The following is a 16,237-nucleotide window of genomic DNA, read 5'->3' on the forward strand; positions in this document are numbered from 1 at the left end:
CAAAGTCTACACACCCCTGTTAAGATGTGACAAAGATAAATAATTTCAGAACATTTTCCACCTTTAATGTGACCTATAAACTGTACAACTAAATAAAATAAAAAACTAAAATAATGTGGTCGCATAAGTGTGCACACTTTTAACTGGGGATGATGTAGCCATGTTCAGAATTAAGCAATCACATTCAAACATATGTTAAATAGGAGTCAATACACACCTGCCATCATTTAAAGTGCCTATGATTAACCCCAAATAAAGTTCAGCTGTTCTAGTATTCAAAAATAAAATTATCAAATATTGCGCCAAATGAAAAGAAAAATTGTAGCTGCTAAACAAAACAATCAGACAAAAATTGTAATAGTGCAATAGAATTTCAAAGTGTAGTGAAAAATGGGATTACCTATTTTTAGAAAATGAACATAGTGAAAGTATGGAATATTTCAATTCCATACACAAAAGTACAAAGTGTGACACACAGTGTATGATATACGCGTCTAAAACAGACGCAATGGTGATCTAATAAGCATGTAGTGAAACAATACACATAACCGTGAAAGTGAATAAGTACAGTATGGCGTGTGTCTAGAATATCCAAAACCACCTAAAATATGCATATAGCAAAAATGCAAATGACACAAAAACAAATGTGAAAAATTAAATGTGAAAATTCAGTACAAGGTATATCCAAAATGCAAAATACCTAGGATAATATACATATAACAAAAATATGCAGATGCCACAAAACAAATATAAACAAAGGAGATGTAGAAATCCACACTAAATGAATGAAATGAACTACAGGGTTCTGAAACCACTATCACTATAAAGTTCATCAGTGGACATCCAAATAGGGGGAGACCAGTCCCAAATCAACACACTTTGATCAATGCTTCAAGTGATCTGTGTAAACATAGATGGTATACTGTAGAAAGTATCACCCGGGAGTGCCTTCATCGTTGGACAGGGGAGAGAAATGAATACTCTTACCCTCCACTATGGACCCAGCTTACCGTACGGTGGTGGATCGTCTGCGCTTAATTCACACCAAGGACTTGAGGGGACTGGATCTATAGGACACCTCCTTCTCTCCACTGGAAAAACTTCTTTCTCAGATTTTTCACTCCAAAGGCAGGATCTGGTGTGATAGGGTTAAGTATCCAAACTAGGATTCTGCCAAGCATGAAAAGCACAACAAAAAAAGGGAGATCCTCCACATAGTGTAAATCCAAAAGCTTAAAATGGCTTTATTAGCAAATATTCAACAAAAGCATGAAAAATATATAAAAATATAAAAAAGCATCTGAAAGAGGCAGAAGATGGCGTGGTATAGGCAGCTAGAGCTGGTGTGTAGACCCGACACGTTTCGTCTTAAACAGACATCAACTGCCTATACCACGCCATCTTCTGCCTATTTCGGATGCTTTTTATATTTTTAGATATTTTTCATGCTTTTGTTGAATATTTTCTAATAAAGCTTATCACACCAGATCCTGCCTTTGGAGTGGAAGATCTGATAAAGACGTTTTTCCAGTGGAGAGAAGGAGGTGTCCAATGGATCCAGCCCCCTCAAGTCCTTGGTGTGAATTAAGCGCAGGCGATCCACCACCGTACGGTGAGCTGGGTCCATAGTGGAGGGTGAGGCCTCGTACACACAACCGTTTTCCTTGACAGAATCCATCAAGAAACTTGCTGGCAGAGCTTTTTTGCAGAGGAAAACGGTCGTGTGTGTGTTTTTCATCGAGAAAACTGTTGTGGAACTTGACGAGAAAAAAAGAGAACAAGTTCTCTTTTTCCTCGTCAGGAGTCTCAATTTCCTCGTCGGGCTGGTTTACGATGAGAAACACATTCGTGTGTATGCTTAGAAACCCGCCCATGCTCAGAATAAAGTATGAGATGGGAGCGTGCCTTCGGTAAAAGTAGGGTTTGTAATGGAGATAGCACATTCGTCACGCTGTAACAGACTGAAAAGCGCAAATCGTCTCTCACCAAACTTTTACTTAACACGCAGTAATATGAGATTAGCAAAAGCAGCCCCAAGGGTGGCGCCAGTGGAATCAAACTTCCCCTTTATAGTGCCGTCGTACGTGTTGTACGTCACCGCGTTTGAGAACGACGAGATTTTGTCTCGACAGTGTGTATGCAAAGAAAGCTTGTCAAGATTCTCGACAAGCCTAACGAGGAACTCGTTGAGGAAAACGATGTTTCATTTACGACGAGTTCCTCGGTTGTGTGTACGAGGCCTGCATTTTGGCTATATGCATAATATTTTAGGTGGTTTTGGATATTCTAGACACACACCATACTGTACTTATTCACTTTGACGGTTATGTGTATGGTTTCACTACATGCTTATTAAAGCGGTGGTTCACCCATAAAAACGACTTCCCCCTATTACACTGCCCCCCCGCATTACAATACGAATATGCCATTAATTTTTTTTTGGCTGCTGTACATACCTGGGTACAGCTATTCACCCGTGTCCTCCGGGTTGCGAGTCCCGCGGGAGTGGGCGTTCCTACCATGGCGGTGATTGACGTTTTGACTAAAAAATGAGCTCCCCCCCGTCGCGTAAGCCGCGTCACGACTGGCAAAAGGAGCCGAACTGCGATGCGCAGGCGCAGTATAGCGCCGACTCGCCGTTCGGCTCCTTCCGCCAATCGTGACGCTGCTTACGCGACGGGGGGAGCTCGTTTTTTAGTCAAAACGTCAATCACCGCCATGGTAGGAACGCCCACTTCCGGCGGGACTCGCAACCCGGAGGACACGGGTGAATAGCTGTACCCAGGTATGTACAGCAGCCAAAAAAAAATTAATGGCATATTCGTATTGTAATGCGGGGGGGCAGTGTAATAGGGGGAAGTCGTTTTTATGGGTGAACCACCGCTTTAACCCATAGATCACCATTGCGTCTGTTTTAGACACGTATATCATACACTGTGTCTCACACTTTGTACTTTTGTGTATGGAATTACAATATTCCATACTTTCACTATGTTCATTTTCTATTGAGCTGTTCTATTATGTCTTTCCTGACATTTGTTTAGTCACATCCTACAGCAAAATGGTCCGCAGAGAGCTTCCAGAGCATCAGAGGATCTCATTAATAGGTATCAGTCAGGAGAAAGGTAAAAAAAGAATTTCCAAGCCATTAGATATACCATGGAACACAGTGAAGACAGTCATCATCAAGTGGAGAAAAGGTGCAGAATGTCACCGGGAAGATGAAATCCTCCACCTGTTCCCTGGACCCTCTTCCAACCCCACTGGTAAAAACTAATCTTATTGCCCCAAGTCCTCTGATCACTGCTGTTATAAATCATTCTCTCCAAACTGGTTACGTCCCCCCTGTTTAAAAACTGCCATTATTAGACCATTGCTTAAAAAACCCACTCTTGATCCGGAAGTCCTATCCAATTATAGGCCCATCTCCAATCTCCCCTTCATATCAAAAGTACTTGAGAAAGTAGTTGCCATTCACCTTCAGAATCATCTCAAAAATAATAACCTCTTTGAAAAATTTCAATCAGATTTCCATTTTGCTTACAGTACAGAGACTGCCCTTGTCAGAGTTACAAACGACATCCTCATATCATCTGATGCTTGCTCTCCCTCCCTTCTTATCCTCCTGGACCTTTCGGCTTCATTTGTCACTGTTGATCATTGCATTCTTTTAAACAGACTCCACCTTACTTCTGGACTAAATGACACGGCTCTCAGTTGGTTCAAATCGTACCTCACAAACCGGACAGAATACATTTCCCTAGGCCACTTCAAATCAAAATTCACATAAAGTTACTTGTGGTGTCCCCCAGGGCTCTGTCCATGGCCCCATCCTTTTCATCCTTCACCTCACCCCTCTTGGTCAAATTATCGGCCGTTCATTTCACTGCCGATGACACACAGTTATATGTAAATGAAACAGCCCCTTCACAGTCATCCCTATCAGTACTCCCCACCTGCCTGGAGTGTGGTGGAAGTGAAATAAAATGAATATTTTATTCTATGTTACTTTGTGCTTAAATGTTGCCAAATGTTGCTTTTCTTTCATTATCTCTTTTATTTGTTTTTATTTCTTTATTTTTTTATCTATATATGATATATACATATGTGAAATTATATGTTAGGCCCCGTACACACCATCGGATCTATCCGCTGAAAACGGTCTCCATTTTCAGCGGACAGATCCGCTGCGTCCAGCTGCCAATTTCTGTCTGATGGTTGTACACACCATCAGACAGAAATCCGTGCGTAAACAATACGCGGGGCGTGGCCGCGCCGTCGACGCAACGATGACGCGGCGACGTGGGCGGCCTTGAAGTTTAAAGCTTCCACGCATGCGTCGATTCAGTACGACGCATGCGGGGGATGGCGGTCGGTCGGACGGACGTGTCCGGTGAGTCTGTACAGACGACCGAACACGTCCGACGGATAGATTTCCAACAGACAGATTGGTTAGCATGCTAACCAATTTTGGTCCGCTGGAAACTGTCCGATCCACCGGACAATTGTCCGCTCGGGCCTACACACGACCGGATCGGTCTGCTGGAACTGGTCCGTCGGACCAGTTTCAGCAGATATATCCGGTCGTGTGTACGGGGCCTTACAATAGTGTTTGTTTTCCTTGAGAAGTTTATATCAGATATTGTTTTAAAGACAGTACAATTCAGCATTGAAAAAGAGACAACGGAGAGTTAAACAAATATGGACTTCCACCCCTCCTCCTCCTCCTCCTATTTCTTCTGTCCTCATTTCACTGAAGGAACTTTGTGTCTCATGACAAGAGAACTGTTATACCATATATGGCTAGACCCTTGCAGAAGCTGGTCAAGAATCCCTGTATAAGAACATTGCACAAAGGATATTACATGTGCTCCACGATGCCAAGTACAGACGTCACAGGGGGGTGTGTAAATGGGAGTGAATTATATGGGTTGACCAATGAGAATGCATATGATTTGCGATGTCATATTGTTAATAAAAAGAATATATATAGCCCTCCTCTTGCTGGTTGAAAGCTGAAAGGTGAGGATGTGAAATCTCTCTGGTTGGCATGCTCTCATTGATTTGGGTCAAGCGGCAGATATGGGGTTAATCCTGAAATTGTGTCAGGAAATCAATCGTTGTCAGGAGGAGATAAAGGTATGGATGGAGCACAACTTTCTTCAACTAAACAGTTCCAAATCAGAAGTTATTTTGATTGGCACTCCTTACCAGACCAAATCATCATCCATAACCAGCATTACTTTTTCTGGTTCTAATATTTCCCTTACAAAAAGTGTAAAAATGGACTCCCAACTTACTTTTGAAGCCCATATAAATCGATTATGTTAGACCTCTTTTTATCACCTTCGTAACATTTCTAAACTCCGTCCCATTCACTCCCTTTCAGATGCCAAAAAGCTGGTTCATGCCTTTGTCTCCTCCAGACTGGACTACTGTAACGCACTTCACATTGGGATTCCTAGAAAGAGTCTGCAGATGCTTCAGTGCATCAAAAACTCTACAGCAAGGATCCTGATGAGAGTTCTGAAATGTGAGCATATTACACCCATTCTTCACTCACTCCACTGGCTTCCTGTTTCCATCAGAATTGAGTATAAGGTTTCCCTCCTCACGCATCAATGCATCCATGGACATGCCCCTCCTTATCTTAAAGAACTTCTTAAATTACAAAATACAAAACATTCCCTCCGTTCCACTGGCTCAAACCTCCTGCACATACCCAGAACTAGACTCAAGACAATGGGAGACAGGGCCTTTTGTGCAGTTTCCCTGCGTCTGTGGAATGCCCTAACTGACACCCTGAGGGCTCCTCAATCAACTGATTGTTTTTAAAAAGGTCTGAAGACATTTATTTTTTGCAAAGCTTTTTGCCTCTTTTAGATGTTTTATGGTATAAATGGCTTATTTTTTTATTTCCTTTTTTAACCTGTAGCACTTTGAGATCTCATTGATGAAAAGGGCATTACAGGCGGTCCCCGACTTACGAACAACTCCAACTTACGAACGGGACATATCTCCTGTTCTGCGCATGCGCGGCCATTCGACGGAACATCGGAAAAACATCAGAAAATGGCGTAATTGCCGTTCTGTGCATGCGGTTTACGACTTACAAACATTTTCGACGTAAAGGGGTTGTAAAGGTTAGTTTTTTATTTTCAAAATAAACACAGTGCTCCACGTCCTGTCAGGGCGAGAGGAGACCGATCTGTGTCCCTTGTACATAGGGACACAGCATCCTTCCCTTCCTCACCCCCTAGTGTTAACCCCTTCACTGCCAGTCACATTTATACAGTAATTAGTGCATTTTTATAGCACTGATCGCTGTATAAATGTGAATGGTCCCAAAATTGTGTCAAAAGTGTCCGATACGTCCGCCGCAATATCGCAGGCCTGACAATAAAAAAAATCGCAGATCGCGCCATTACTAGTAAAAGAAAAAAAAAATCATAAATCTATCCCCTATTTTGTAGGCGCTATAACTTTTGCGCAAACCAATCAATATACGCTTATTGCAATTTTTTTTTAACAAAAATATGTAGAAAAATACGTATCGGCCTAAACCGAGGGAATTTTTTTTTTTTTTAATTGGGATATTATTATAAAACAAAAAGTTAAAAATATTGTGTTTTTTTTTCAAAATTTTCGGTCTTTTTATGTTTATAGTGCAAAAAATAAAAATCGCAGAGATGATCAATTACCACCAAAAGAAAGCTCTCTTTATGGGAAAAAAATGATAAAAATATAATTTGGGTACAGTGTTGTATGACCGTGCAATTGTCATTCAAAATGCGTCAGCGCTGAAAGCTTAAAATGTATCTGGGCACGAAGGGGGTTTAAGTGCCCAGTAATGAAGTGGTTAAGCTAGTACATTGTTGGTTCACTTACGGTACCTTTTCCTTCGATTTCCCTTCAAAAAAATGTTTTTTCTTTGTTTTCTTTGTCTGAATGTCTCACTTCCTGTTCCTCCTCAGTAAGGTGTTCAGTAAGCTGTTCTGGCTGACTAACCACGGCTCGGATGATGGTGGCAAGCTTACTGAGGAGAAACAGGAAGTGAGAAATTCAGACAAAGAAAAAAACATTTAGAAGGGAAATGGAAGGAAAAAGGTAAGTGAACCAACAATGCACCAGCTTAAAGGAACCTATTGACAAAATAAAAAAACAAACCTTTACAACCACTTTATGAACAAACCTAATGTGCCTAACTTGTTTGCAAGTTGGGGACCCCCTGTATAAATAAAATGTGTTATTATTAAAATATGGCACAACAGTGATATTATCAAGAACTGAACTTCACTCCAAAATTGATGAAGACGAGAGGAAAACTGTTCAGGGAGGCTGGCAAGAGGCCTACAGCAACATTAAAAGGAGCTGCAGGAATATCTGGCAAGTACTGGCTGTGTGGTGCATTTGACAACAATCTCCTATATTCTTCATATGTCTGGGCTATGGGGTAGAGTGGCAAGATGGAAGCCCTTTCTTACAAAAAGAAAAACATCTAAACCCAGCAAAATTTGGCAAAAACACATCTGAAGTCTCCCAAAAAAATGTGTTATGGTGTGATGAAACCAAGGTTGAACTTTTTGGTCATAATTCCAAGATATGTTTGGTGCAAAAACAACACTGCACATCACCAAAAGAACACCATACCCACAGTGAAGCATGGTGGTGGCAGCATCATACTTTGGGGCTGTTTTTCTTCAGCTGGAACAGGGGCCTTAGTCAAGGTAAAGGGAATTGTGAACAGTTCCAAATACCAGTCAATAATGGCACAAAACCTTCAGGGGTCTACTAGAAAGCTGAACAAAAAGAGCAACTTCATCTTACAGCATGACAACGACCCAAAGCATACATCCAAATCAACAGAGGAATTGCTTCATTAGAAGAAGATAAAAGTTTTGGAATGGCCCAGCCAGAGCCCAGACCTGAATCTCATTGAAAATCTGTGGGGTGATCTAAAGATGGCTGTGCACAGGAGATGCCCTCACAATCTGACAGGTTTTGAGTGTTTTTGCAAAGAAGAGTGGGCAAATATTGCCAAGTCAAGATTTACCATGCTGATAGACTCATACCCAAAAAGACTGAAGCCCTGTACATACGATTGGAGATCTGATGGAATCTAATCCGATGGATTTTTTCGTTGGATATCCGATGAAGCTGACTTTCATCAGTCTTGCCTACACACCATCGGTCACAAATCCGACAGTGTTCAAACAAGGTGACGTAAAAAACTATGACGTCCTGAGAAAAATGAAGTTCACTGCTTCCGAGCATGCGTCGACTTGATTCTGAGCAGACGATCGTTTTTTTCTATCGTTTTTTTATCCATAGGAAGATTTTAAAACATGTTCTATTTTTTTTCACCGATGGAAAACAAACCGATGGGGCCCACACACGATCGGTTTGTCCGATGAAAACGGTCCATCGGTCTGTTTTCAGACAAACCGATCGTGTGTACAGGGCTTAAGTGCTGTATTAAGATCAAAAGGTGCTTCAACAAAGTATTCGTCTAAGGGTGTGCACACTTATGCAACCGTATTATAAAAAAATTATATTTTTACTCCCCTCCGCCTAAAAGATTTCAGTTTGGAAAAAGTTATGAAATGATTTATCTTTGTTTCATTTATTTACATCACAGAAACCTGACATTTTAACAGGGGTGTGTAGACTTTTTATATCCACTGTACATACATACACACACACACTATAGATTGCAGACTCTATAACCTTCACACAGACTAAATAATATACAGCAATTTGAATTATTTTTACCAAAGAAATGTAACAAAATACAATTTGGTCTAAATAAAAAAAAATGATTAACCACTTCCCGCCCGGTTCAATTATCTTGACTAGGCGTCATATGACGTCCAGCAGGATCACAGCCGCCGTGCGCTCGGCGATCGGTGATGAGGCGCGTCAGTCTGATACGCCGCCTATCAGTGAAGGAGAAAACTTACTAATTTACAAAATGTTATAAACAGAAACTAAAGAAAACTTTTTTATTTATTCTTTCAAAATTTTCTGTTTTTATTTGTTTAGCAAAAAATAAAAACCACAGAGGTGATCAAATACCACCAAAATAAAGCTTTCTTTGTGGGAACAAAATGCAAAAAATTCTGTTTGGGTACAGTGGTACAGTGCAGCAGAAAAAGAGGGATTTCACCATGTCAGAACAGTGTGTTGTCACCACATCCCTAAGTATGCAGAAGAAAAATTCTCAGACTTCTATGGGTGGACAACATTGAAAGCAACAGAGTTGTGGTCTTCCAAATAAGCTAAACACTTATCTTTTAAAATCTGCAATTATTTGACCTACCATCTAGATCAGTGGTTCTCAAACTGGGGGTCGAATGATGATTTGCCAGGGGTCACTGAATCCTGGGCTGTTCCTGAAGCCCACACTGCTCTCCCAGGCTTTTTGCGGCCGCCCAGCAGGGCTGTCCCTGGAGCCTGTGGTCACCCAGCTGGGCTGTTCCTGGAGCCTGCGGCTGCCCACTCAGCTTCTTCGTAGCCGCCCATTCGGTTCACGGCATGGCTGGGGGGGGGGGGGCAGAGACTAGAGGTCAGCTGACTGGTGAGGAATGTGAAGAGGGAGGGGCTGGAGGAGAACCTATCTCCATATTTCGGCATAGGTGTCACCACCAAGTCGGAGACACAGTGAGTAACGCTACCTGTGATTATAGTGGGGACTTCTAATGGAAACTACAGTTCCCAGATCAGCAGATGACCTTCATCAAGAGCACCTAAGTTGGCTGATCAGAACTCCCCCCAGCATTGCCAATCATCCCAACTCTCCCGACCCCCCCCCCCCCAACCAAGGAGTAAGAGAAGAAAAAAATAGAGAATACATGGAAGGAAGAGGAAAAGAGGGGGAGGAACAAAGAAAAAGGGAGAGAAAGAGTAAGAGAACAAGAAAGACAGCTATAGAGCTAAAGAGTAATACATCCCAAAATGTACCAGAAGGGGTTTTAATACTGAACGAGTGGAAGGGACTCAGGGAGCGCTAAATGTCCGTGGGTTAGGGACGCAAATTACTTGTCTTGCCTTGGGTGCTGACAACCCACGCTACGAAAATAATTTTACTGTTAGGGGTCCCCACAACTTGGGAAATTTTATCAAGGGGTCACGCACTAGAAAGGTTGAGAACCACCGATCTAGATGCTTTTTACTAGATCAGCAATTCAAAAGCACAAAGGGTGACAGCCAGAAAACTAGCACTTACAGAGGGAGAATTTAACCTCCAATGGATTCTGACTTAGCATACATTTTTTACAGGCTTTTTGCTGCTACAGGTTAACATAAGCTACATATTAGAGATGGATCTACTTTATTTTATTCAAATGACTAGAGCAAACATTTAACACTCACCTTTCCAGCCCCACTTTCCCCACTGACAATTATAGATTGGTTTACTGGGTGAAGCTGGCACTGTACATTTCTGTAACCTTGTTCGGCAACTGTGAAGATGTGTGGCTTACAGTTCTAAAATTAAGCAAACAAGAAAATATACAGATTAAAATAGTTAAGATTTTTTTTATTCAGTACAATAATCCAAAATGCAGCTCATAGCATACTAGTTTATAATATGTAAACGGTCACCATTTCTTGATTATTTTCTTTGTAAAGCTGATGCAGTGATAACGTGTGTAGCTTAGATTGTTAGGTTTAGACGATTTGTTTACTTGGAGTGCCCACTGGTGAAACCTAAAGCCTCGTACACACGGTACGATTGTTGGCCAACCGAGCGTCAGATTTTTGTCAAAAGGGCGTGTGCCTGGATCTTGTCTTGCATACTAACGTTACACAATTGTCGTGCCACTAACACGAATGTAGTGACGTACTATGAGGAATTTCAGCTCTTGAGCGCCACCCTTTGGGTCCCTTCTGCTAATTTCGTGTTAGGTGAGCATTGATTCCGAGCATGCTGTTTGTACTTTTGTGTAATGGATTTGTGTACTGACCATATGAAAATCAGACATGGCGCCGTTGGCTGAAAATTGGAAAACAAATGTCTAAAAGGAGCGTATCAAAATTAAGAATTTAGGACAACAGTCTGTCAACAGACAATCCCCTCCCAACAATCGAACCGTGTGTATGAGGCTTTACACTCAAGTGTGGGCAGTCAGAAATGACAGCGCTGCTGTGTCATTACATGGGAAATTGAAGGCTTGTCCTGTATTGTGCCTTCAAACCACGTTTTGTCAATTATTTGTCCAAAGTAGATACAAACAGGTTTACATTTTAATAGACACAAAAATGTTTTTTTACTCACCAACCACATGGTTTCCTGCCCCCTGAGCTCTTCAAAAATATATGGTTCTTCAGGAGATATAGTAACATGCAATGCTGCCCCCAGCCTTTCACAATACAGCAATGTCTGCCTAAATAACCAATTGCCCGGACAATGGAGGGTGGTATGCCTGCTAACATTTGACTTTCTCTATAGTGAAACTTAAAGTATATATTACCCCAACATTTCACATTCCTGAGGTGTATGTTGTTCCATGTAATTGTGTGAAGTATCCTCTTCTCTTTGCATTTATTCCTTTGTGTGAAATACCTGGCAGCCCTACGTTTCTACTTCAAACTGAGCACGGTGGGGCATGTAGATGCTCATTCATCGCAGTTTGGTCAGTTTTCTGGCTGTGCTAGGAGAACACCCTGCCTTTAGCCCAACAGCCAAGACTTGTGATAACACGACAGCCCCCCCCCCCCCTTTAACAGCTCCTCAGTGGAAAGATCAGTGTATTGCTCTCTCCCTCTGCCTCTAGCAGTTTCCACCCCCACTTTTCTAAGCCCCTATGTAGCAGAGAACAGAAATCCTATGGCCATGCATAAAAAAATAAAAGTATGCATGTGTGTATAATTTATATTATATATATATATATATATATATATATATATATATATACACATACATATATATATATATATATATATATATATATACACACACACACACACATATTTGTCAATCATATACAAACACACACTTTGCCTTGCATTTCTATTTTAAACTGAATGGGATGTTTTAGAAGGGGAGTGTTGAGTTCACATATACTTTACGCTGGCCATATACCGAGCTAATTTGCCCTTTTCCTGATGAACCAGTCAAAATTCAACCTATAGGTGTTCCTGTCAGCACCCTTCTGCTTGACATCCTTTGGTCTAAAAATCAAGGGAGCCAGGTAGAAAACTGTTATTCGAACAGCTATGGTTGTCGACTGTCAGTATACAATAGCCACAACGAGAGATTACCCCATCCAAGTTGTTTGGCACAGATTGGGAAATCAAGAGATTTCTTATGGTCAACCAGTAGGGCGGAACAAGAAAAAATTTACAGTAGATGACCCACTTTACACAGTAACAGCAGAGCCGGGCAGACTAATGTAATAGCACAGGGAAGGTAAATAAAGTAGATATTTTCTGCAATTGTAGGAATAACTGGACAAGGCCGAAGCATACTAGAACCAAAAAATATTACATGCTAGTTGAGAGTTGTATAAATTCATACTGCAATGCAGAAATGAAAGTAGATGGGTCAGGTCCAAACACAAACATGAAGAATACAGAAACTTAAAAAAAATTAAATTAAATGAGTGGAGAACTATGGATAAAGGCTTTTCCAACCAGCCATAAGAAGACTTAGGCCCCATACACACGATAGAATCCATCCGCAGATAAATCCCAGCAAATGGGTTTCAGCGGATAGATCCTATGGTGTGTACACGCCAGCGGATCTGTTTCCGCGGATATATCTCCCCTGGGATGGATTCCAGCAGATCGGATATTTGCTGACATGCACAACAAATCCATCTGCTGGAATCCATCCCAACAGATGGATCCGCTCGTCTGTACAGACTCACCGGATCCATCCGTCCAAAGGGATTCCCCGCACGCGTCGTAATGATTTGACGCATGCGTGGAATTCCTTATATGACAGCGTCGCGCCGTCGCCGCGTGATAATCGCGGCGACGGCGCGACACGTCATCGCCAGAGGATTTCCGCGCGGATTTCAATGCGATGGTGTGTACACTCCATCGCATAGAAATCTGCGGAAATCTTTGAGAGGATTTATCCGTGGAAACGGTCCGCTGGACCGTATCCGCGGATAAATTCTCTCGTGTGTATGGGGCCTTAGCCAATTCTACTTCACCTATACCTAAAACAACTAGGGCCGAAACAACTAATCGATTAATCGACAACTAATCAATTATGAAATTAATCGATTACAATTTTCATAATCGATTAATCGGCCAGTAACATAATGGGGTTAAAAAAATTGCCCTTTACAGTACAAAAAAGCAAATTGCTACTGTAAATATTACTTTCACTGTCCCACAGTAAAAAAAAAAATAACCCCTTACAGTAGCCATTATTTGCTCTTTTTGCACTTATTTTTGTTTTTTTAACCCCATTATGTTACTAAACATCTCAGGCCTGGGGTCACACCTCTGTTTTTTGGTGCTTTTTGCAGAAACACACTACAGTTCATTTACATGTTTTCCTATGGGACATGTTCACAGCCAAGATTTTTTTTCAGCTGCTGCGTATTTGGAAAGGGCAAGGACTTTTTAACGCAAAACGGTGCTATTTTTTTTTTTGTTCAATATACTTCAATGGAGAAGCTGCAGAAAGGCATGTAATGTGTTTTTGCGGCAATTTGTGTTTTGTAATCTGCACAACAACAAATTGGCCCAAAAAAATGAAAGGCTATTATGCGATTAATCGAAACAATAATTGACCAACTAAATCGATTATAAAATAATCTTAGTTGCAGCCCTAAAAACAAGACTTTTGGGTGGACCAGTCCTTTAAAATGAGTTACTGCAATGAATATAAAAAAAGTTGGTTTATAATTACCTGAGACTGAGGTGCACTGTGATACTGCTTCATAACTTCATTACTGTACAATTTATTTACTGGCTGAAAAGGATTAACTGCAATAACTGTACACCCGGCATTGGTATAGAACAGCTCAGCTGCATATCTTGCTTGAAGACATTTCAATACTGTAGGAAAACACAAATTACAGGTAAGATTCATCTTCATCCCAGTCTAGCCACGTTCACAGTGACCGGTCAATTCAGGTTGATTTTTGTGGTGAATGTAGGTAGCGGGGACAATTTTCAAAAACAAATCTGACCAGTCTGTACCTGCTGCAAGTGGGCGCCATAGGGTCACTCTCAGCAATCAATTCAGCAGTTCAAGAGGAGGTAAATGTTTAGGTTTTGTCTGAAACAGGGGTCTCCAAACTTTCTAAACAAAGGGAAAGTTTACGGTCTTTCAGACTTTAAGGGGGCCCGACTGTGGACATTGGGGGTAGAAGAGGTCCTGACATCAATGAGAAAAATAAAGCCCCATTGTTTGTTTCAGTGGGAACAATTGTGCCTCCTTATTGGTGTCACTGGGAGAAATGATGTCCCATCCTTGGTTTCATTGGGAGGAATTGTGCCCCTTCATTGGCGTCAGTGGGGGGAATTGTGCTCCAAGGGCCAGATAAAAGCAAGGCTTCTGGCTCCCTGGCCACAGTTTGGAGACCCCTGGTCTAAAAGAAGAAATTAATTTGTTGCCTAGAGCCAACAAATTGTGACATTCATTTACATTTTACCTGATATAATTATTTGTGTTTTGTATTAATAGAGTAAATTGACTGTGCACTCTGCAAGAGCAATTGCCCCAGAGTTTAATAAATGAGAGGAAGCTCTGCTGCCACCCATTATCCAATCATGTGCAAGCAAAATGCTGTTTTTTTTTTTTGATTCTTTGGAAAGTGAAGCCTTACCTCATTTCCTAAGCTCTGGAGCAACTGCACTGTACCTTTAATTATTGTTATTGGCCTTTAGTAAATCAACCCAAAAGTAACAATATTGTTACGCTGTATTTATTATTTTCTATTGAACTGCAAATCAAAGGAGTGAGCTTTGATCTGCATACAACTCCAGTTAGGCCCCTTTCACACCGGGGAGGGAGGTGCGTCAGCGGCTTTACCGCCAATTTTGTGGTGCTATTCGCCAATTTTGTGGTGCTATTCGACCGCTAGCTGGGCAGTTTTACCCCTCGCTAGCAGCCGAGAATGGGTTAAAAACCACCACAAAGCACGTCTGCAGAGGCGCATTGCCGGCAGTATAGCCGCGGTGTCCCATTGATTTCAATGGGCAGGGGTGGTATACACACCGCTCCTTCACCAATCCAAAGATGCGGCTAGCAGGACTTTTTTTTTACTGTCCTGCTAATGTACCGCTCCAGTGTGAAAGCCCTGTGGGCTTTCACACTGGAGACACAGCAGCAGCTGTTTAGGGTCGGTTTGCAGACGCTATTTTTAGCGTAATAGCGCCTGCAAACCACTCCAGTGTGAAAGGGGTCTTACAGCAACCTTACCAGTAAAAATAAATAGTTACATTAACTATTTAACTCTTTAAAGTGATATTAAAGCTTTGTTTGTTTTTTTTATTTAAATAAAACAACAAAAACAAACATGTTATTACTTACCTGCTCTGTGAAGTGGGTTTGCACAGAGCAGCCCAGATCCTCCTCTTCTTGGCTGCTCTTCCAGCACTCTTGGCTCCTTCTCTTTGGCAAGTGCCCCCCCTAGAAAGCCGCTTTCTAGGTTGGCACTTATGCAGGCTTGCTCCCAAGCCACCCTGTCTGTCTCAGCCCCACCCCCCACTCCCTCATCACAGGATTTGACAGTAGCAGTAGCCATTGGCTTCTACTCCTATTAATCTGCCCAGTGAGGGTGGAGTGAGCCACTGCTCTTATGCACATCGCTGGATCTGGAATGGGCTCAAGTAAGTATAACGGAGGCTGAGGGGGATCCTGAGACACAGAATGCATTAGTGCAAAAAAAGTTATGCTTTAAAACCACTTTAACCCTTGGTTTACCATAATCAGACCATTGAACTCCTTATTCCCCTCCTACCCTTAAAACATAAAAATAAAATCAGCAGGGAAAAAAATTCAACTATGAAATCATGAACAAAAAATTTAATTTTGTTTGTAAAAAAACATGTTTTTTTTTTTTTTTTTTGATCAATGGATTACATACAAAATGAAATTGTTTAAAAAAAACGAACTCACCAAACATTACAGCCGATGTCCGTTTTGTGCATTTAGTGTCACAACGGAATGGTGATTTTCACTCCATTCATTTGAATGGGCTGAAAGTGCACCAAAAGTAGTTAGTGCACGCACTACTTTTAAAAAAAAAAAACACTGCAACCAGATTGCATG

At 41.4% G+C, this 16,237-nt stretch overlaps 1 protein-coding gene across 2 annotated transcripts in view; it reads right to left on the reverse strand.

Moving 5' to 3' along the window:
• Positions 1-16,237, reverse strand: part of MYO19 (myosin XIX) — a 108,171-nt gene that overhangs the window by 58,926 nt on the left and 33,008 nt on the right. For both annotated transcript variants that reach the window (XM_040337881.1, XM_040337882.1), the window contains exons 3-4: positions 13,868-14,016; positions 10,372-10,485 (exon numbers count right to left, since the gene is read on the reverse strand). In XM_040337881.1, coding sequence (XP_040193815.1) covers positions 10,372-10,485; positions 13,868-14,016 — 263 coding nt within the window. The remainder of the gene's footprint in view (positions 1-10,371; positions 10,486-13,867; positions 14,017-16,237) is intronic.

This window comes from Rana temporaria, chromosome 2, assembly GCF_905171775.1.
Source record: "Rana temporaria chromosome 2, aRanTem1.1, whole genome shotgun sequence".
NCBI classification, from domain to species: Eukaryota; Metazoa; Chordata; class Amphibia; order Anura; family Ranidae; genus Rana; species Rana temporaria.